The 22,641-nt window shown below is 44.5% G+C and overlaps 1 protein-coding gene across 3 annotated transcripts in view; it reads left to right on the top strand.

The window, feature by feature from the left end:
- Positions 1–6,014, top strand: part of PRKDC (protein kinase, DNA-activated, catalytic subunit) — a 270,531-nt gene extending 264,517 nt beyond the window's left edge. For all 3 annotated transcript variants that reach the window (XM_068237357.1, XM_068237356.1, XM_068237358.1), the window contains one exon: positions 5,785–6,014. In XM_068237357.1, the coding sequence (XP_068093458.1) occupies positions 5,785–5,989 (205 nt within the window). In that variant the 3' untranslated portion in view covers positions 5,990–6,014. The remainder of the gene's footprint in view (positions 1–5,784) is intronic.
- Positions 6,015–22,641: the final 16,627 nt, after the last annotated feature.

The following is a 22,641-nucleotide window of genomic DNA, read 5'->3' as shown; positions in this document are numbered from 1 at the left end:
CCTTTTGAATCTCAAGAGATCATTTGTGTGTTTCTTTCCCCCTGTTCTCATGCACTGAAGTTTCAGGCTGCTCTTTTCTTCCTGCAAATAGCTTTGCCCTTGTTTGTAATTCCTCAGTATGTGAAAGCCCAGCCAGCTCAGAGGATGATTTATCCAGCTGATTAGAGCAGCTTCTCTCTTCTCTCTTATCTAAATAACACACAGGCAGTGTGCATAGAGGGGCCAGAAAGGGTGAGTTCATAGCAGAACCACAACACTGAATAACTTGGCAGCCTTCCAGACACAGGCCGACAAGTCTGACAGGGGAAAGATACATTGATTTATTACAGAGACAGTCATAGTAGAAAGTGCTGCAGTTAGCCAGAACACATTAGAATAGCTTTTGGAACATGTAGGATGATAAAAAACAGGATGCAATTTTTGTTACGGAGTCTCTTTAAGGTAGCCATACATCTAGCGATGATGGGCAGATTCGACCAAAAGACAAATCTCTCTCTAATCGAATCTGAAAAGAGAGAGATCTGTCAGCTGCCCATACACCACAGGCCGATTCCCGATCAATGTCAGCATGAAATCTTTCGGGAATCAGCCTTGTGACGCTGCAGCCGACCACCGCACCACCTGACGATATCCTCCTAATGATGTCCCAAATGTCCCCCGTGCCCAGTGCAAGATATACATTACCTTTCCACCGCCTCCGATAGTCTCTGCAGGCTCCAGGCACACTCTGCTCATCATACACGCATGCAAAGGGGTTACCTAGTAAAATGGCCGTGTGTATGACATCTGATGTCATGTGCGCGCCCCTTACTAGGAAACCACATGGGGCGCGCCCCTTACTAGGAAACCACATGGGGCGCGCGTGTATGGTGAGTGGAGTGCGCCCGAAGCTTGAGGAGACTATCAATGGCGACGGAAAGGTAATGTATTACATGCACGGGGCACCAGGGGGAACATTTATCATTGGGGCATAGCACCGGGGGTTTTGTTGCGCTCTTGCAGCATGCGCGATCGATTATGCAACCAATTTGGGGTCCGAAATTAGTCGCTTTGTCAGTCGGGCATGCACTTGGCGGCATCAATTTTTATCTGATTCGATTATAATCGGATCGGATATAATGGAATCGGATGGGCGATCGTCCACCAAGTCGCCTGATATATGGCCACCTTTAGAGATTGGGAGAGGACGACACTTATGTAAGTTTAATGGCAAGTCTGGAAACCCCACACACTCTAACACAAAATATAGAGCAGTAAGCCAGGTGTATAATAAGGGATCTGTAACTCTGCAGAATTCTTACCAGGAACTGGCTAGGAGATGATTTGCTTCATTGCTTGCTTCTCCAGCACAGTGAGGGATTTGAGAGTCTGGGATGCAAGTTTATGATGCTTATCTCTCCCCTCTGATCTTTCTCCTCTAGTCCATGGAAGGCTCGTCTTCACCTCTCCCCCTCCCAGCTCAAACTCGTCTCCCTCTAACTTCTCGCTTGCTCTGAATACTTCCCTGGCTGGCCTGTTCTCATAGCAGCACTGTATCTATGCTGTCTGCTGCTTCTCATGCAGACCCATCCTCCTTGTTTTCACTTCACTGCACAAGTGAAACTTCCGTGCACACTGCACACAGGAGCAGCCATGTGGACCTCCTTCAGCTGCATGACGTAATTGGGCTATTGTCCGTTACTGATCCCCACACTTCTCCTGGTCTGTAGCCACCCACTGCACACAGACACACAGCACAGCAGGGTCAGAGTGAGGTGGCTGCAGATCAGAGCATATGATTCATTGTGCTGTGTGACTGTAGATGGAGCAGCCAGGGGCGACTTGTGCTGCTGCTTAGGAAACTCTCCGGCCACCCGCCCCTTGCTTGGCTCCGCCCTAATCACGTGCCTCGGAGGCCTTCCCACAAATCCGGCCCTGTGGGCCCATATGCAATTAACTTTTTCTCCTAAGGTTTCTCCTAGTCATCTTCTATGTAAAATAACTTTTTAGCATTTTGCAATTTAAAAAGTACCAAAAAGTAGTTGAAAAAATACTAAGTAGTTGAAAAAGTACTATCAAAATTATGTTGCAGCTTTCTTGCTTGCTGGTAGTTTAACAATTTAAGGACCACGGGCTTAAACCCCCCCTAAAGACCAGGCCATTTTTTTACAAAATGGGCCACTGCAGCTTTAAGACCTCGCTGCAGGGACGCACAACTCGGCAAACAAGTGGTTCTTCCCTGCCCCCCCCCCCCCCCCTTTTCTCCCCACTAACAGAGCTTTCTGTTGGTGTGGTTTGATCGGTCCCCTAATATTTATTTTTTTTATCAATATTTATTTCTTTATTTTTGAAATAACATGACCTATTTTTTTTAATTTTCTATACCCTCCTCTCTCCCCCCACCAGCCAGTCACTGTGATCGGCTGTCATAGGCTTCAGCCAATGACAGCAGATCACCCCCGAGTCTACCAGGGGGACAGCCGTGTCACATGGCTGTCCCCAGTACAGCACTGCCTTAGATCGCAGCTCTGTATGGAGTAAATAGACGGCGTCTTACAGTCTCCTAGCAGCGATCGCAGCTGGGAGGCTGATAACTGAGCGGATCTCCTGCAAACCCCCTCCCCCCCCCCACGCCAGTTGGTGTTAGGCGGGACTGGGGCTGGCACTGCGTTTACACCCATCGGCGTGACGCGGTCCTGGAGAGGTTAAAATGCATTTTATTGACCTGTTGTGAAAATATCACCTAGGAGAAAACTCGGGAGAAAAAGTTAATTGCATATGGGCCCTAGTGTGTAAGCGATTGTCATACAGACAACCACTGAAATTGCTTCAAAAAGTTGCTTTTTTGCACTATGTAGGGTTTTCCACTCTGTCACCAACTATAATAGTATTGTGAGTTTGAGAAGTGATTGCCTACTTACCCCTTTGGGGAATAGAGGGATACAAACTAAAACAGAGGTACCCCTAGATAGTGTAAATGTGGCCACTAAAGCTCCAATTTCTAGCGAAAAATCGTTCGAGCGATCAGAAATTCTGATCAGAAGTGAAATTATTCACTACACCATCAACAAACCAATCTTTGCTTCCTATCTATCTAAACCAACAAGAAAATCAAATTTCAAAATCAAAATTTTAGTTTGATGAAAATCTAGTCGGACTACTATTTTTATAATCGTATGTAATCGATTGTGTCCATCAACAGAGATTATTTACAACCAATCCAATCAAAATTTCTGATCGTTTGAATGATTTTTCGCTAGAAATTGGACCGTTAGTGGCTACCTTAAGGCTTCTTGCACACAGGGACGTTACAGGCGCACGTTAGTGCAGCCTGTAACGCTCCCCCAACTCACAGCAATGTAACACAAGTGGGCTGTTCACACTGGCCACGTTGCGTTACATTGTAACGCAGCAAAGTGCTGCATGCTGTGCGTTCTCCGCGGCTAAGCCGCGTTAGACTGTTTGCACATGCTCAGGCATGTTGGGGAGGAGGGGAGAGCGGCCGGGCACATGGCTAATTAATATTCACTGCACTCAGTGACGTGCAGTGTTTACTTCCTGGAGCGGCCGCTCTGTGCGGCGATTGGCCGGGCGGGACCACGTGATGCCGCATGCGTCCAAGAGTACGCATCGCAGCATCACGAACGCCAGAGTAAGCTGCACAACGCGGCTCACTCCGACGTCCACACCAGAGAGCACCAGGTGTTGCGTTAGGGGCATGTTATGTGCCCTATAACGTCCCCTAAACGCAACGTCCTGGTGTATAACTAGCCTAAGAGGATTTAGCTTACATTTTCATGGATGAAAAGCTACTGATTCATTATTGAATTAACATTTATTTATAACATTCTCTCACAACACGTTTTGCTGGACGTAGGTACCTTCTTCAGGTGATTCTCTCTATACTGTATATTAAATGAGTAGTTGCCTGGTTAGTTCATGTAGTTAGAGTATTCTCCACCATAAAATACATTACCACAATAAAGACTTATTAACTCTGGCTCTAAGATGGAGACTTGCCACATTGTTGGTATGGCCATGCTCATGGACAAAGGGAAGCACAGCCATGAACTAAAAGAGGCTCCCGGCCAGTGGTGGTGGGGTCAGTAAGGACATGGGATACCTATGGAGGATCCAGAGGCTTCCCATTTTATAGGCAACTATCTAAATTAAAATTTTGTTGTTTTTGCCACTTTGGGTTTGCTTCAAATTAATTTATATAGAATACCATAACCTCCAAATAACATAATTGGGCAGTATGGCTCCCAGATAACATAATTTGGCTGCATAACCTCTCTCCCCCCTCGGGGGAAAAAATAATTAAGCAGAACGTCCCCAGTAAATTTCTCCCAGCCTGGCCTGCATAGGGTGCCTCACATATCTCATCTTCAGCATCCTTTTTCTCCTTGATAACTTTAGGTGTTTGGGCACAAGTCTGACGTCCATATTAGTTACATTGTAGGTTCCTGGAAGTGAGACTTACATCCAGCACTAATTCCCACGCTGGGATCGCGTGCGCGCACGCGCGCTCCCATCGCTTGTGCACTAATCCCATTGTGAATGATTGCTGCTAGCAGCAGTCGTTCACATAAAGTTATAATGGAAAAAAAAGTTTTGGGTTTGTTTTGTTTTCAATTTAAAGTGACGGACTAAAATTAAAAAATTAAGGGTTTTTTGTAAACTTTTAACCCCTACCAAACTAATTAACCCCTTGTGTCACCTATACCTGGCCTTATGACTTCTAGAAACCTGTAATGGCTGCTGCTCGTACCGATCGGATGCGATCATTATGGTGACCGCTAGGGGACCTAATGCTGTATTGATACATAAAAAGGTTGTTGTCTAGCAATGCATGTATACAGCACTGGGGTCCCTAAACTGTGCACCCTAATGAAAGCATGCAATCGCTACAGAAACACGGGCTGGTGATAATGATATGCTACATGCCCAACTAGTGATGAAATATGGCATGTATGGTATTGTTTTAACTGGGATGAGCCAAATAATGTATTTTGAGGTGTTTTAAAACTGTGGCACTTGTCATGCAAAAGTGAGGAAGGGGTAAACATGAAAAAATGTGTAATTTTTGCCTTTACGCCTAATTTTTCTGAATAAATTTGCCTGTGAATTTAAATACTTTAAAAAATTACCCTAAGGGCTCATTCACACTATGAGCGTTTGCAGGTTTTTTTTAAGCACTGGCGATTTTAGAAATCGCCCCATAAGCACTTGTGCAATGATTCCCCATGAGAGTGTTCACATGTGCGCGTTTCAATTTTACTAAAATCGCAAACACGCTACATGTACCATTTTCTGAGCACTTTGGCTGGATGAAAGGTATAAGGAAATCACAAAGTGCTTCAAAAAGCGCTTTGTAAAGCGATTTCCCGAGCGCTTCTATGAATAAATACATTGTTTTTATTAATTTCTGGGTTAAAGCGTTCACTTCCTGACTGACGTCAGGAAGTGAAAAAGAAAACATCGGAGAGCAAAAGCGCTTATAAAATCGCTTTTCCAACTGCAAATTGCAGGGAAAAGCTCATCAAAAATCACAGTATAAATCATTCCGCGCTTGCGATTTATGTGAGCAAGGCCTAGGAAAGCCTTGAATGTCCTGAAATAAACAATCTATGGATCACTGTGATGGCATAGGTAATAACAAGTTATTGCTATATCTAAAGCGACACTGCTAATATGCCAAAATTGTCAGGAACTTAAGGGGTAAGAACCCCGGAACCTGAAGTGGTTAAGAAAAAAAGTTTGCATTGTGATTTGTTCTGCATTAAATGTTGTTGCATCTTTCAGTGAGGAACTGCGACTTGGACATGAAACAACTCCACATTTTCAAGGGTTGCTGAATGTTGCACAAGGAGATGCAGATTTTAATGTCCGAGCAAGAGAAGAAGCATCTGGACTTTCTGAAGAGACACAAGTGCAATGTCTGATTGATCAGGCCACAGATCCTAATATCCTTGGCAGAGTTTGGAGAGGGTGGGAGCCTTGGTTATAATAAACCCAGTCACACTGTGTACAAATCCGTTTTCTTCAGCTTCATTTCACTGTTTGAAATTCTCTCCTGTAGCTTAAAATTGCCCTTAAAGTACACTTAAACTCAATATGATATTCCCGCTGCCATAGTGTCTGAGTCACACACCTGAAAGAAGCATGCAGCTAATCCAGTCAGAGCACCTGATGTACATGCTTGTTCAGGGTAAAGCATAAGGCTGGGTCCATACTAGACACGGTTGCAGGATGGACCCTGCGGTCCGTGATCCTGGTCAGCTGTATGCAAATGGATCCGTGCTGCCCTTTTGCAGCATATGTTTTTGATCCGTTTGCGTTTTTGGGGAGGGCTAAGAAAAACGGATGGAGGTGGAAGCAGTCAGGATGGGGTGGCAGAGGTTGGCGGGGGTCATCCCCCGTCCCTCCTCCAGCTGGTTTCAATAATTTAAAATGCATTTAATCAAATGTAGCAAGCGGCGGCGAGCGGGGAACTTACTTCCTTGCGTCCCACCGCTGCCACGTCACTTCCTGTAATGCCGCCCCCTGTTGTTAATTGCATTACAGGAAGTGACGCGGCAGCGGTGGGACGCAAGGAAGTAAGTTCCCCGCTCGCCGCCACTTGCTGCATTTGATTGGATTCATTTTAAATTATTGAAACTAGCTGGAATGGTAGCGGGGACAGGGGACCCAGGTGAGGGAGGAGGGGGACTGCCCTCCATGCTGACTGCTGCCACTCCCGTCCTGCCTGCTATCCACCTCCAGCATGGCGACCCCCTCTCTCCCCACAGTCTGGCACACAGAAAACTGATCTGTTTCTGTGTCCAAATCTGCCTGTGTAGAGGGGGATCCGTTTTCCTATTGTCTGCCACTACCTCGCATGTATCAGGATCCATATGCCTTGCGGGAAAATGCAGCAAATCCGAACCTTCCGTTCAGGTTTTGAAAACGGGTCTCTGCAAACGCATACGGATCAGTTTTTTGTTTGGGTGAAGACGGCTGCTATTTTTAACATTGCTATCCATGGCTCCGGTTTTCATCAGGTTTTAAAAACGGAGCCACGGATATGTTACCGGATCTAATGTGAACTACTAAGAGGCAGAGGCTCAGCGGGACAGCCATGCAATTTGCATTGTTTTAAAAGAAAATACATATGCCAGCTTCCGTATACTGTAGCTCTTAGTTCAGGTGTGCTTTAAAAGACATGGTTAGATCTTTATCCTTTTCCATGGTATAATTGTCATCTGTAGAGTTGCATTCTTTTTACTACAGTTTAAACAATTTAACACTCCATGTGAAAAGCCTTACTAGCACATTCATGATATTCCTTTGAACGTGTAGCTTGCATCCCCCTTAAGTAATACCCCACTAGCCTGTTATCTTTATGAATAAAATCAAATACATCTACAGGTCCTTCTCAAAAAATTAGCATATTGTGATAAAGTTCATTATTTTCTGTAATGTACTGATAAACATTAGACTTCCATATATTTTAGATTCATTACACACAACTGAAGTAGTTCAAGCCTTTTATTGTTTTAATGTTGATGATTTTGGCATACAGCTCATGAAAACCCAAAATTCCGATCTCAAAAAATTAGCATATTTTATCCGACCAATAAAAGAAAAGTGGTTTTAAAACAAAAAAAAGGTCAACCTTCAAATAATTATGTTCAGTTATGCACTCAATACTTGGTCGGGAATCCTTTTGCAGAAATGACTGCTTCAATGTGGCGTGACATGGAGGCAATCAGCCTGTGGCACTGCTCAGGTGTTATGGAGGCCCAGGATGCTTTGATAGCGGCCTTTTAAGCTCATCCAGAGTGTTGGCTCTTGCGTCTCTCAACTTTCTCTTCACAATATCCCACAGATTCTCTATGGGGTTCAGGTCAGGAGAGTTGGCAGGCCAATTGAACACCGTAATACCATGGTCAGTAAACCATTTACCAGTGATTTTGGCACTGTGAGCAGGTGCCAGGTCGTGCTGAAAAATTAAATCATCTCCATAAAGCTTTTCAGCAGATGGAAGCATGAAGTGCTCCAAAATCTCCTGCTAGCTGCATTGACCCTGCCCTTGATAAATCGCAGTGGACCAACACCAGCAGCTGACATGGCACCCCAGACCATCACTCACTGTGGGTACTTGACACTGGACTTCAGGTATTTTGGCATTTCCCTCTCCCAAGTCTTCCTCCAGACTCTGGCACCTTGATTTCCGAATGACATGCAAAAGTTTCTTTCATCCGAAAAAAGTACTTTGGACCACTGAGCAACAGTCCAGTGCTGCTTCTCTGTAGCCCAGGTCAGGCGCTTCTTCCGTTGTTTCTGGTTCAAAAGTGGCTTGACCTGGGGAATGCGGCACCTGTAGCCCATTTCTTGCACACGTCTGTACACGGTGGCTCTGGATGTTTTTACTCCAGACTCAGTCCACTGCTTCCGCAGGTTCCCCAAGGTCTGGAATCGGTCCTTCTCCACAATCTTCCTCAGGGTCCAGTCACCTCTTCTCATTGTGCAGCGTTTTCTGCCACACTTTTTCCTTCACACTTAGGTGCCTTGATACAGCACTCTGGGAACAGCCTATTCGTTCAGAAATGTATTTCTGTGTCTTACCCTTGTACTTGAGGGTGTCAATGATGGCCTTCTAGAGAGCAGTCAGGTCGGCAGTTAATGGGTAACATTATTGCGGTTTTGAGTAATGAACCAGGCTGTGAGTTTTTAAAAGCCTCAGGAGTCTTTTGCAGGTGTATAGAGTTAATTAGTTGATTCATATGATTAGGTTAATAGCTCGTTTAGAGAAATTTTTCATGATATGCTAATTTTTTTGAGATAGGAATTTTGGGTTTTCATGAGCTGTATGCCAAAATCATCAATATTAAAACAATAAAAAGCTTGAACTACTTCAGTTGTGTGTAATGAATCAAAAATATATGAAAGTCTGTTTATCAGTACATTACAGAAAATAATGAACTTTATCACAATATGCTAATTTTTTTAGAAGGACCTGTATGTAGTCTCTGCCTGCTATGGTGCTGGGGTGCATCTACTCCCACTCTGGGTGCTGCAGCAGAGGCTGAAGCATAGCGATTTGTGGGACAGCTAATGATATGTATGGCTGCCACATAGCAAGCTGTGGCTGTTTCTTCATGCACCCTGCCCATTGTTCCTGCATGGTACTATGCCGGAGCTCCTCCTGCCACTGCCACTCTGGAGGTTACTGAACAGGCTAATGGGGAATTGCTTTGGGTGATTTCTGTGTTCCTGGCGTTATGACTGGTACGCGCCATGTGATTTCCCGAGTCTGGTCAAATTTTTTCCAACAGGTCCGATTTAATTTCCGACTATTTTTCTGATCAATTTTGTATACACGTGATCAAAAAATTGAACAGAAAAACTATTGGAAATCCGAGAACCCAACTGAAAATAAAAAGTCAAAATAACCATACACAGGTCATACTTGCCTCCCATGTAGTCTGCTCCTCTATCTCTTTCTCCTCTGCGCCCCATTTGTCCACTGTGATCAATATAATTCTCCATCCTCCATTTTAAAAATGGCCATTACCCCCTAACAGCTTCCTGGTCAGCACACTGTTAAACTGTAATATCACCCACTTGAGCCATAGGGAAACATGGATATTACCTTGCACATTCAGTTTAAACTGACAGCTGCTGATTTATAACTGAGAAAATATTGTCAGAACTGGAAGGGGTCACTGTAAGAAGAAAATGGTGAGCTTCTAAGAGGAACTGACGGTGAGGTTAGTTTGTAATATTTATTTGCAGCTACGTCATGTCTTTATTTTAAATAATTTTACTCGCTTCAGGTTCCCTTTAAGGGTTCTTAAAGGAACACGATCAAACCAAGTGTTCTACAATGACAATGTACAAGTAATGTCTAAGTAGCTGTGTAAACATTTTCCTACTTTTCATGTTAAATATCAGAGGCAAAAGCTTTAATTCATTGTGTGTAGGATTTAGCTCTATTGGGACAAATCATTCTCAAAAGGGGTGTCTGCTTCAATGTACAGCCAGTGTTGTTTTTTTGCATATCAGACTACAGAGCATTTTTCTCTGTAAGCAAAAAAAAGTATGAAAAGCTGTGGTGTCAGGTTTCACAGACCATTACAAATGTTTATAACAAGTTACATTTCCTCTGCTTCCTTCAGACACTTCAGTCAGAGACACAAGACACGTGACTTTCTCTCACACAAACAGGGTTAACAGATGCACTGTGAGGGAATTCCCCCTCACATCATGGCTCACTCTGCCATCAGATCAGAGCACACTGTCGTCAATTTAGAATGAAAGGAATTTGATACAGTAAACAAAAGAGATAAGCAAGTGAATTGTATACATCAATATTTACCGGCACTTCACAAACACTCTCAATCCCAGGCTAAAAAAAACATGTTAATCAATGGTGTTCCTTTAAGTAGATCCACCTAGTGTTCATGTAAACTTCAGTGACAGTTCACCATTGTAAATAAAACCAAGGCTTATCAGCCCAAGTCATAAGGCTGTATATGGTTTGATATATTTCCTCCAATAGCATGTATAACTAAACCTACGTTCCCGCCCGTGTCCTTTCCCTCCCCACCTCTGTAAGCTTCCTCCAATCAGAAGCGGAGGTGGGGAGATAATCATGCTCGTGAATGTCTCGTGGGCCACATAAATTTGACAGCTGTGCTTAAAGGAGAACTATTGCAAAAATGTGTAAAATGCACATGCATTAGTTGTGCATTTGTCCCAGAGTAAAATATGCTATAACTATATTTTTCCTATGTAGCTGTCACTTACAGTAGCTATTAAAATTCTGACAGATCTTACAGAATTGGACTAGTCCATCTCCTTATGGTTGATTTTCAGTATTTTCTTTATTCTTTGAAAAAGCACTCCCTGCAAAGGACTTTTATAATGCTGCTGGAAAGCCATTTTCCTCCTGTGTACACAAATATGGCAGTCGGAGTTTGCTACTGCCATCCAGGGAGTACTTTCCAAAATAAAGGAATCCTCTATAAGGACAGATTATGTCACATTACAACTACCTATTTAAGTGACAGGAAGATAGGAAAAACTTACCGTAATTTATAGTACATTACTCTGAGACAAACGTACAACTTATACATGTGTATTTTCAATTTTTGTAACAGTGTCCTCTAAGTTCTCTAATGCTGGGTACACACGATGAGATTTCCCGTTCGATTCCCGGATCGATTCGATTAAATCAAACATGTTCGATTGGATTTCGATCGTTTTTTCCGTCGATTTTGCATACCTATCATGAAAAAATCGATCGAAATCCAATCGAACATGTTTGATTTAATCGAATCGATCCGGGAATCGAACGGGAAATCTCATCGTGTGTACCCAGCATTAGGGAGAGTGACTTCAACTGCTTGATGTACTCTGTAAAATGCTATGGAAAATGTCAGCACATACTGTATATAACTGTTTTAGATCATTTAATGTCAGTTATAGAAGTAACACGTTCTATACTACCAAAGCTCAGAAGTGTGTTTTTCCACTGTTATTGTACATCTACTGTGTTAACAATTTTGTTAGTAATTTGAAAAAAAAATAAATAAAGATGTTTTTGCAGACCTGTTTTTCTTTTTTTGTGTACTAAGAAAGCATTCAAAGCAAATAATGCATGCAGTAGAAGATAAAATATACATTTATATAAATAGGGGTATCAGTTATGGCCTTTTTCCACTAGGAGCATTTGTGATGCTAAATTGCAAATCGCTAGTGATTTTTAAATTGCTAGGGTTTGCTAAATAACATAGGAATCCCGGTAGGTATTTTCCACTACCGCAATTTGATTTTCCAAAGCGCAATCCTGCTGCGGAGCGATTTTTACTGCAATTTTTCTATGCGTTGCATAGCAAGATCGCGATTGCAATCGTGGAAAAAAATTAGGGACTTGCTGACTAGCAATCATTAGCATTTAGCGCGAGTGCTAGCAATTGCTAGTGGAAAAGGGCCCTTACACATGCTGCAAAAATGGTTAGTTATTATTATTGATTTATAAAGCCCCAACATATTTCGTGGCACCGTACAAAGTCATGTTTCAAGGGTTCTAATACCTGGAACTCCACCCTCCCTCCACCCTCCTCCCCTTCTACCTATTCCCTCCTACCGGAGGGAGGAGGGTCTCTTCTGCCAGGGAATTTCCAGTATTTCAAAAGCCAGCTTACATACCGTGGCTGGGGATTGAACCCAGGTCTCAGTGTATGGTAGGTAACTAACATATCCATTATACCACCAACACTACAAGCTGAAACTAGCCTATGTACCATTTATGCTCAATCCAAGAGAAAAAGACAAATAACATTTATATCACGCTTTTCTCCTGGCGGACTCAAAGCGCCAGAGCTGCAGCCACTAGGGCATGCTCTATAGGCAGTAGCAGTGTTAGGAAGACTTTCCTAAGGTCTCCTACTGAATAGGTGCTGGCTTACTGAGCAGACAGAGCCGAGATTCGAACCCTGGTCTCCTGTGGCAGAGCCCTTAACCATTACACCATCCAGCCACTGCTTAACCACTTTACCCCCGGCAGTACGAATTTCTCCGTCCCTTTTTTCTCTCCTAAAAAACCAGGGACGGAGAAATCCGTACCTTCCGCGCTCCCGCCGCTGTCCGCGCTACCGCCGCTCGTGCGCGCGCACCCGCCGCTCGTGCACGCCGCCGCCCGCTTGCCCGGAGATCAATGAACGGGAAAATGCATTCCCGTTCGTTGATCTAAGCCCCCGCAATGATCTGCTGCTTCTTTCAGAAACAGCGCGATTATTGTGAGTCTCCCAGCCTCCTACTGCTTCCTGTAAGCGTCCTTCCGGTCGCTTACAGGTCGCATGTAAACATACTCACTGTGGCCATCTTGTGTCCAAATAGTAAACTACACCCTAATGCATTTTACACATACAAATAAATTGTTTTACACAATAAATTAACTCATTACCTCCCACACTCCCCAATTTTATTTTTTTTTGTAATTTAAAAAAAAATAAAAAAATATATATATATATATATATATATATATATATATATATATATATACAATAAAAAAACAAAAAAAACAAATAGTTACCTTAGGGACTGAACTTTTTAAATATTTATACAAATAAAACAAATCTTATGCGCTTAGGATAAAACAATAATAAAATTGCAAACGTGGTTCGCGTCTCAATATTGCTGTGGTTACAATAAATTCAAATTATTCTAAAAAGTCCGCGCTCACAATCAAAACTTATAATACAAATGGAGTCTCACTGTCCTTATTCAGGTTATCCACAGACCATCCAGGTCAGGGTTCACACTGCGAGTGCCCTGGATCCTCCAAAGTAATGTCAGCCAAGATTCACGTTATATGCAAAATAGAAACAAAACAAACATAGTGTGGTACTGTATGCACTATGGGATTTTCCAACACCTCTCCAATGTGTAGACCTCCGTCACCTAGCACACCACACCGACTGTGCCTGGACACCCCCCAATATGCCCGCACTCACCCTGTTGCCCTCCTAAATATCCGGAGGTGGGAATGATAGCTTTTGGGGGTAGAGATTGTCCACACTTTCCGGAGTTCAGCAATCCACTTGTTCCATACCCAACACTATGACTAAAAGACACTCTGATAGTGTAAAACCTTTAAAACTTTTAATCCTTAAAAAGTAATGCACTCACAAGCAGTAGGAGTATCAAGCGCATATAGGATACAAGGTGCAGTCCCCGGGCAGCTGCCTCAATCCGCGCTGTATCAGATCCACGCTCCTCCACTCGTATTTCCGTGCACTTCCGGATACGTTGTCTACTGGTCACGTGTGCCGAAGCTCCGCCCCGGGGACTGCACCTTGTATCCTATATGCGCTTGATACTCCTACTGCTTGTGAGTGCATTACTTTTTAATGATTAAAAGTTTTAAAGGTTTTACACTATCAGAGTGTCTTTTAGTCATAGTGTTGGGTATGGAACAAGTGGATTGCTGAACTCCGGAAAGTGTGGACAATCTCTACCCCCAAAAGCTATCATTCCCACCTCCGGATATTTAGGAGGGCAACAGGGTGAGTGCGGGCATATTGGGGGGTGTCCAGGCACAGTCGGTGTGGTGTGCTAGGTGACGGAGGTCTACACATTGGAGAGGTGTTGGAAAATCCTATAGTGCATACAGTACCACACTATGTTTGTTTTGTTTCTATTTTGCATATAACGTGAATCTTGGCTGACATTACTTTGGAGGATCCAGGGCACTCGCAGTGTGAACCCTGACCTGGATGGTCTGTGGATAACCTGAATAAGGACAGTGAGACTCCATTTGTATTATAAGTTTTGATTGTGAGCGCGGACTTTTTAGAATATTTTAAATATTTATGTCAAGAGGGTATAACACTGTTACTTTATAAACTACGGGCTTGTAATTAGGGATGGACGCAAAACTGAAAAAAATGCACCTTTATTTCCAAATAAAATATTGGGGCCAAACATTGTGATAGGGACATCATTTAAACGGTTTTATAATCGGGAATAATGGGCAAATAAATTTCATGGGTTTTAATTACAGTAGCATGCATTATTTAAAAACTATAATGGCCGAAAACTGAAAATAATAATTTTTTCCCACATTTTTTCCTATTTTCCCCATTAAAACACATTTAGAATAAAATAATTCTTGGCATAATGTCCCACCTAAAGAAAGCCTAATTGGTGGCGGAAAAAACAAGATATAGTTCATTTCATTGCGATAAGTAATAATAAAGTTATAGACTAATGAATGGACGGAGCGCTGAAAGGTGAAAATTGCTCTGGTGGTCAGGGGGTAAAACCCCTCAGTGGTGAAGTGGTTAAGGATATGTAGCCAGGCATGGCCTTGCCTTTTGTGTTCAACAGTTGTCCAAAGAGAACCCCAGATAGCCAGGTAGATTCATCTCTCTCTCTCTCTAGTAGGAATGGTCACCGCTTTCCGCGGAATTGTATTTTTGCACATAAATGGATTGAGCATAAATGGTACATGCTAGGCTGGCTTCAGCATGTAGTACAGTGCCACTGTACACTGGCACTGTGCCGCGGTGACCATCCCTACTAGAGAGAGAGATGAATCTACCTGGCTATCTGGGGTTCTCTTTGGACACAAGCCTCTCTGCGGAGCCTGTGGACCGAGTAAGACGCTGATCCGGGAGTGGAGTTTTTATATGCGCATTTGTTACTGGAAATTTGTGAGTGCACAATTTTAATCTTTTATCAATAAATAAGACGGAATTACACTATGTCCAGTCCTATTTAGTTCTAGGAAGAATGACATCTGATATGACATACCACCATTTGAATGGTGAAAGCGCTGAAGCTGGTCTATAATTGGGTCAGCATTTACATCAGGTGAGAGGCTTGTTTGAAAAACGGGTGAAGGCACACTGGGTGTGTTGCTAATGGCTATAAACCTCACTGGTGTTAGGAACGTTTATCTGGTGGTGTGAAAAGCAAATATATCAAGGCAGAGTTACACTATGATTATTTCATTCATTTGCATGCATCGAGTATTGAAGACACAGAGAAGCTGAATCTGTGGGATCTACTGACTGAGTGTCACAAGACGTGTTTGCCGATCGTGATTGGTTGGCCATTGGATCTGGTGAGCGTAGATAGTTTTAAGGAAGCTTTTATGAAGATATTCGTGTGGAGGTTTCAGAAGGAACTATTTCTTGGAACTGTTTATTGCCCCATTTGGGGATAATAACTAGAGACTGTGTTGCATAATTTGACCAATACATATACAATTTATGGTGCAATTTAATGTATGTGGATTTGAAGGCTGTTGAGCGCTGTACCAATTTTTAATATTTGTACTGACAGAGATACACACTGTGTTAGGTAGTTAGCGACCCAGCGGAGGATTCTTCTTGATACATTTAATTTAATTTATTTTATTTATTTAATATATTTTATCTCTTATATATATATTTTTTTTAGTTCTGGAAAATTTTAAGAGGAGCGCATGGTAAACATCTTCAATCATTCTAGAATATTTATTGTGTTTACATTTAGCCTGTGAGCCGCGATCGGCGGCCCGCAGGCTATTCACGGAGCCCCCCGCCGTGAATTGACAGGAACAGCCGGCGACTCAGATCTGCGTCGCTGGTCCTGCAGCTGCCACTTTGCCGACGCGCCTTATGAGTGCGTGGTCGGCAAGTGATTAAGCTGTGGCTGGATGGTGTAATGGTTAAAGAGAACCCGAGGTGTGTTTAAAGAATGTTATCTGCATACAGAGGCTGGATCTGCCTATACAGCCCAGCCTCTGTTGCTATCCCAAACCCCCCTAAGGTCCTCCTGCACTCTGCAATCCCTCATAAATCACAGCCGTGCTGTGAGACTGTGTTTACATCTGTAGTGTCAGTCTCGGCTGCTCCCCCACCTCCTGCATAGCTCCGGTCCCTGCCCCCGTCCCTTCCCTCCAATCAGCGGGGAGGGAAGAGACGCAGGCGGGGACCAGAGTTCTGCAGGAGGCGGGGAGAGCAGCAGACTGACACTATAGAGATAAACACTGCCAGCTCTGACAAGCTGTGAGTCAGCAGCATGGCTGTGATTTATGAGGGATTGCAGAGTGCAGGGGGACCTTAGGGGGGTTTGGGATAGCAACAGAGGCTGGGCTGTATAGGCAGATCCAGCCTCTGTATGCAGATAACATTCTGCAAACCCACCTCGGGTTCTCTTTAAGGGCTCTGCCTCTGACACAGGAGACCAGGGTTCGACTCTCAGCTCTGTCTGCTCAGTAAGCCAGCACCTATTCAGTAGGAGACCTTAGGCAAGTCTTCCTAACACTGCTACTGCCTATAGAGCGTGCCCTAGTGGCGTTTTGAGTCCGCCAGGAGAAAAGCGTGATATAAATGGTTTTTGTCTTGTCTAATTTTTCTCTTGGATTAAGCATAAATGGTACATAGTAGGCTAGTTTCAGCTAGTAGTGTTGGTGGTATAATGGATATGTTAATTACCTACCATACACTGAGACCTGGGTTCAATCCCCAGCCACGGTATGTAAGCTGGCTTTTGAAATACTGGAAATTCCCTGGCAGAAGAGACCCTCCTCCCTCCGGTAGGAGGGAATAGGTAGAAGGGGAGGAGGGTGGAGAAGCCTACAAGAGGCTAATTAAACTCTCCCTAGCAGCTGTCCCTTAAAGGGGAACTGAAGAAAGAGGTATATGGAGGCTGCCATGTTTATTTCCTTTTAAGCAATACCAGTTGCCTGGAAGCCCTGCTGATCCTCTGCCTCTAATACTATTAGCCATAGCCCCTGAACAAGCATGCAGCAGATCAGGTGTTTCAGACTTTAAAGTCAGTTCTGACAAGACTAGCTGCATGCTTGTTTCTGGTGGTATTCAGATACTACTGTAGAGAAATAGACCAGCAGGGCTGCCAGGCAACTGGTATTGATTAAAAGGAAATAAATATGGCAGCCTCCGTATACCTCTTACTTCAGTTCCCCTTTAACTAATTAGTATAGGCAGACGAGTGAGTCAAATGGCCGAAGGACCTTGCCTTGTATAAGGGGGGGTGGGGCTCTAACAGTGCGTGCAGTCTGATTGGCAACAATGTGCCTGCTGACTGTGATGTAGAGGGTCAAAGTTTTGCTCAATGGAGCATTATGGGGCGAATCGAACTTCCGGGAAAGTTCGCCTTTGGCAGGCGAATGCGAACCTCCGAAGTTCGCCAGCGAACCGTTCGGCCCATCTCTATTTACAAGCTTATAATTAAAAAAAAAAAAAATAGAAATATTCAATCTTTACATTGATATTTAAAAAGTTTAGACCCTTAGGTAAATATTTACATGTTTTTTGTTTTTTTTGTAATGTTTTTTTTTTTTTTTATTAAACATTTCATTCAGATATTTTTGGGAGGGTGGGATGTAAACAGTCATTTTTTTTTTTTTGTAAATATGTGTTGATTTTGATTTTTTTTTTATGTTTAGTTGTAGTTTTACATTTTGGCCACAAGATGGCAACCATGAGTTTGTTTACATGAGGTCACTCTAAGCGTAACATGTACGCTTAGAGCGACGTAAGGGGACGTGGGAGTCAGAAAAAGCTAAGCTTCCGAGAGAAGCTGTCGCTTTTTCTGTGGGGGAGAGGAATCAGCCCAATTCATTGATTCCTCGTGGATATACAAGATACATAACTAGTGACAAAATACAAAAATGATAGAAAATACAGAATTGGTATAGACAGAGATAAAAGTAGCATGATAAATAAAATGTATAGTGATTTCCAAGACACAAATGGGTGGAGAGAGCTCTTCCCTTGCGAACTTACAATATAAAGGGAATGGGGAGGGGGGGGGGGACAAGAGGAGGGTCCTCTGTCAAAGTGAACCTTCGTAGGGCTGGTTCCAACATCAGCAAATTGTCATCCCCAACCCTTTCATGTCCCATAAACATGTAGTGCATGGAATATTTAACAGCTGATGTCAAAGGAAGTGGTGGCCATTCCAGAGAGTCATGCACTCCAGATCTTTGATGACAGTGATGCCCAGAGCCATTGATACTTACCTTACCCTTCCTGTTTAAAGGAATACTTAAGTCAAAATAAAAAAAAAAGATTTTTACTCACCTGGCGCAATCTATATTGTATCTGCCCGCCTCTGGGATGAAAGATGTATATTGGGGAGTCCTGTCAGGATTAGAGGTCCATCACTCCTCCACATAAATCCAACACATATTTGAGAAAGGGCCTTTGCCCGAAACGTCATGCTGTTGTTATGCTGGTGTACTGCTGCTATTGAAATGCAATAAAAAGATTACTATGCACCTTGGAGGGTCGCGTTCTGCCGGGAAGGTTTTTTCGTGTTTTACTCACCTGGGGCATCCCTCAGCCCCCTGAAGCTGTATGGTGCCCTCGCAGCCCCGCTCCGATACCCATGTCCCTGCCGGCGGCTACTTCCGGGTTCGACGACAGCCGCGTACGCTATAGCAGCATAGAGGGTGATATAGCGGCTGGGAACGTGGAGAATCACTCGTGTTCCCAGCCTGTCGGCGGCTGTCGCCGAACCCGGAAGTAGCCGCCGGCGGGGACAGGGGGATCGGGGTTGGGCTGCGAGGGCACCAAACAGCTTCAGGGGGCTGAGGGATGCCCCAGGTGAGTAAAAATAATTTTCTTATTTTGACTTAACCACTTGAGGACCCACCCTTTACCCCCCCTTAAGAACCAGCGCTGTTTGTTGGGATCTGTGCTGGGTGGGCTCTGCAGCCCCCAGCACAGATCAGCGGGCACGCAGAGCGATCAGATCGCCCCCCTTTTTTCCCCCCTATGGGGATGATGTGCAGGGGGGGTCTGATCGCTCCTGCCTGCAGGCATGTTGCGGGGGGGGGGGCACCTCAAAGCCCCCCTCCGCGGCGAAATTCCCCCCCTCCCTCTCCTACCTGTCATGCTCAGTGATCCGGGCTGCACAGGACGCTATCCGTCCTGTGCAGCCAGTGACAGGACGTCACATGGCGGCGATCCCCGGCCGCTGATTGGCCGGGGATCGCCGATCTGCCTTACGGCGCTGCTGCGCAGCAGCGCCGTACAATGTAAACAAAACGGATTATTTCCGCTTGTGTTTACATTTAGCCTGCGAGCCGCCAAAGCTGCCACTTTGCCGACGCACGGTATAAGCGTGCGGTCGGCAAGTGGTTAAGTATTCCTTTAAAGCCATTTTGTCATGCACTGCATAGTTTTTGGTCTCTTTCAGTCTAAAGTCTAGTGTAAAAAAAAAAAAAAAAAAACAACAACTTTAAAGGATACCAAAACCGAAAGACTCTGGTAAAAATGGTAGATGCCATGTGTAGGGGGTAAAAAGTACATAGTGGCCGCTCCTCCTGGTCCCCTCTGTCTACCGCCGTTCTTGCTGTATAGACGGAGGGGACCAGGAGGAGTTTTTGTGTACTTTTTACCCCCTAGACCAGTGATGGCTAACCTTTCAGAGGCCGAGTGCCCAAGCTGTGACCTAACATCGACTTATTTATCACTGAGTGCCAATGGGGGGGGTTTGCACCGGAAAATGGGCGTGGCCATGACATTGTATGGGGTGGGGCTAACGTAATGATGTAACAGCGAGGCATAGGAAAGCAGTGTTTCTGCCATGATGTGAAACGAGGATTCGCATCATGGGTGTGCAGAAACTGTGTGATGCTATTTATTAGTATTCCCGCCGTAATCCCAAAGCAGCAAATATAGGCAACTATGACCATTAAATAATAAATGCAGCAACAGTTACCCCAGACACCAGAAAATAAATGCAATGTGGGCAACATTTCAGCAGAAAATCACGCAATGTGGGCAACGTTTCAGCAGAAAATCACGCAATGTGGGCAACATTTTAGCAGAAAGTAAGCAGTGGGCAACATTTCACCAGAAAATAAACACATTCGGCCACATTTCACCAGAAAATAAACACAGTGGGCCACATTTCACCAGAAAATAATGCAATGTGGGCAACATTTCACCAGAAAATAAATGCAGTGGGCCACATTTCACCAGAAAATAAACACATTCGGCCACATTTCACTAGAAAATAAACACAGTGGGCCACATTTCACCAGAAAATAATGCAATGTGGGCAACATTTCACCAGAAAATAAATGCAGTGGGCCACATTTCACCAGAAAATAAACAGTGGGCCACATTTTACCAGAAAATAATGCAATGTGGGCAACATTTCACCAGAAAATAAATGCAGTGGGCCACATTTCACCAGAAAATAAACGCAGTGGGCCACAATTCACCAGAAAATAAACACAGTGAGCCACATTTCACCAGAAAATAATGCAATGTGGGCAACATTCACCAGAAAATAAACACAGTGGGCCACATTTCACCAGAAAATAAACACAGTGGGCCACATTTTACCAGAAAATAATGCAATGTGGGCAACATTTCACCAGAAAATAAACACAGTGGTCCATATTTCACCAGAAAATAAACGCAGTGGTCAATATTTCACCAGAAAATAAACACAGTGGGACACATTTCACCAGCAAATAAAGCAATGTGGGACACATTTCACCGGAAAATAAACACAGTGGGCAACATTTCACCTGCAAAAAAAGGAATGTACTCACCTGACAAAAGTCTCCTCTCCCGGCCGACCTCTGGCGCGCAGCTCCCCGGACAATCCTCCTGCATATCTCCCGCGCTCGCGCTAAATGCAATAGCAGGGCTACGGGAAGATGGCGCCCGAAGCCCTGTACTGGAGACAAATAGTCTCCAGTACAGGGCTTCGGACGCCATCTTCCCGTAGCCCTGCTCTGCCTCACGGGAGACTGCGGGCTGGATTGAGGCTGCGGGCTATGAACTGGTGCCGCGTCTAGTAGATGCTGCGGCCAGTTCATAGCGCAGCAGTGTTGACGTACCAGCAGATTCAGCTGCGCGTGCCGGGTCTGGCACGCGTGCCATAGGTTCGCCAACGCTGCCCTAGACACTGCATCTGCCATTTTTACCAGAGCCTTTCGGTTCTGTTATCCTTTAATCACTTGCCGACCGCGCACTCATACCGCGCGTCGGCAAAGTGGCAGCTGCAGGACCAGCGACGCAGTTCTGCGTCGCCGACTGCAGGCTAATTAATCAGGAAGCAGCCGCTCGCGCGAGAAATAATCCGCTTTGTTTACATTGTACGGCGCTGCTGCGCAGCAGCGCCGTAAGGCAGATCGGCGATCCCCGGCCAATCAGCGGCCGGGGATCACCGCCATGTGACAGGGGACAGCCTGTCACTGGCTGCACAGGACGGATAGCGTCCTGTGCAGCCCAGATTTGCCAGGGGGGACAGGGATGAGAGGGAGGGGGGGAATTTCGCCGCGGAGGGGGGCTTTGAGGTGCCCCCCCCCCCGCAACACCCAGGCAGGCAGGAGCGATCAGACCCCCCCAGCACATCATCCCCCTAGTGGGGAAAAAAGGGGGGCGATCTGGTCGCTCTGCCTGCACCCTGATCTGTGCTGGGGGCTGCACAGCCCACCCAACACAGATCAGCTAAAACAGCGCTGGTCCTTAAGGGGGGGGGGGGGGGGGTAAAGGGTGGGTCCTCAAGTGGTTAAGAGACCACCGCTTAATAGCTGGCTATAGGAATCCAATATATAGATGCATACACACATCCAATTTTAACAAATCACTAAGCAATTTTACCACCTCCTTGTAGTGTGAGGGCCAACAGACTATGAATGCTATGAACAGTTTGTGTTAAGCGCTCACACTAAATGGAAGTGGTAAAATTGGCCAATCAAAATTAGAGGTGTGTACTAGGCTGTAGTTATACTACACAAAAGAGATTGGGTCTTCTTGAGAGCACCAAAATAACCAATATCAAGATAGAAGGCACAATTTCTTGTATTGTCAGCCTCACTGGCTGCTTATTCAAAGAATTTGTTTTGAATTTTTGCAATCGTGTCAACAAAGATTTTTTTTGTTTTTGTTTTTTTAATTGTGCCTTATACTTCGACCTATTTCTTATTTCTCTATTGTCCCGAGCACAGCGTTCCTCTAATTGTTTATTCTGCATTTACTACAATGGTGCTACTCCATACACATTTTTTTGTACCAGAAATCGGGCTGAATCCCTGTGCGAGTGGCAGTGAATCCCATAGCCATATATGGCACAGCTTCTGGGATTCAGCTGAGTGCTCACAGAACAGGAAGTGTCGCCGCTCGTCTCGCT

The sequence above is a fragment of the Hyperolius riggenbachi genome, chromosome 5 (assembly GCF_040937935.1).
Source record: "Hyperolius riggenbachi isolate aHypRig1 chromosome 5, aHypRig1.pri, whole genome shotgun sequence".
Classification (NCBI taxonomy): Eukaryota; Metazoa; Chordata; class Amphibia; order Anura; family Hyperoliidae; genus Hyperolius; species Hyperolius riggenbachi.
Note: the sequence above shows the minus strand (reverse complement) of the source record. Positions and strands in the feature narration are given on the sequence as shown.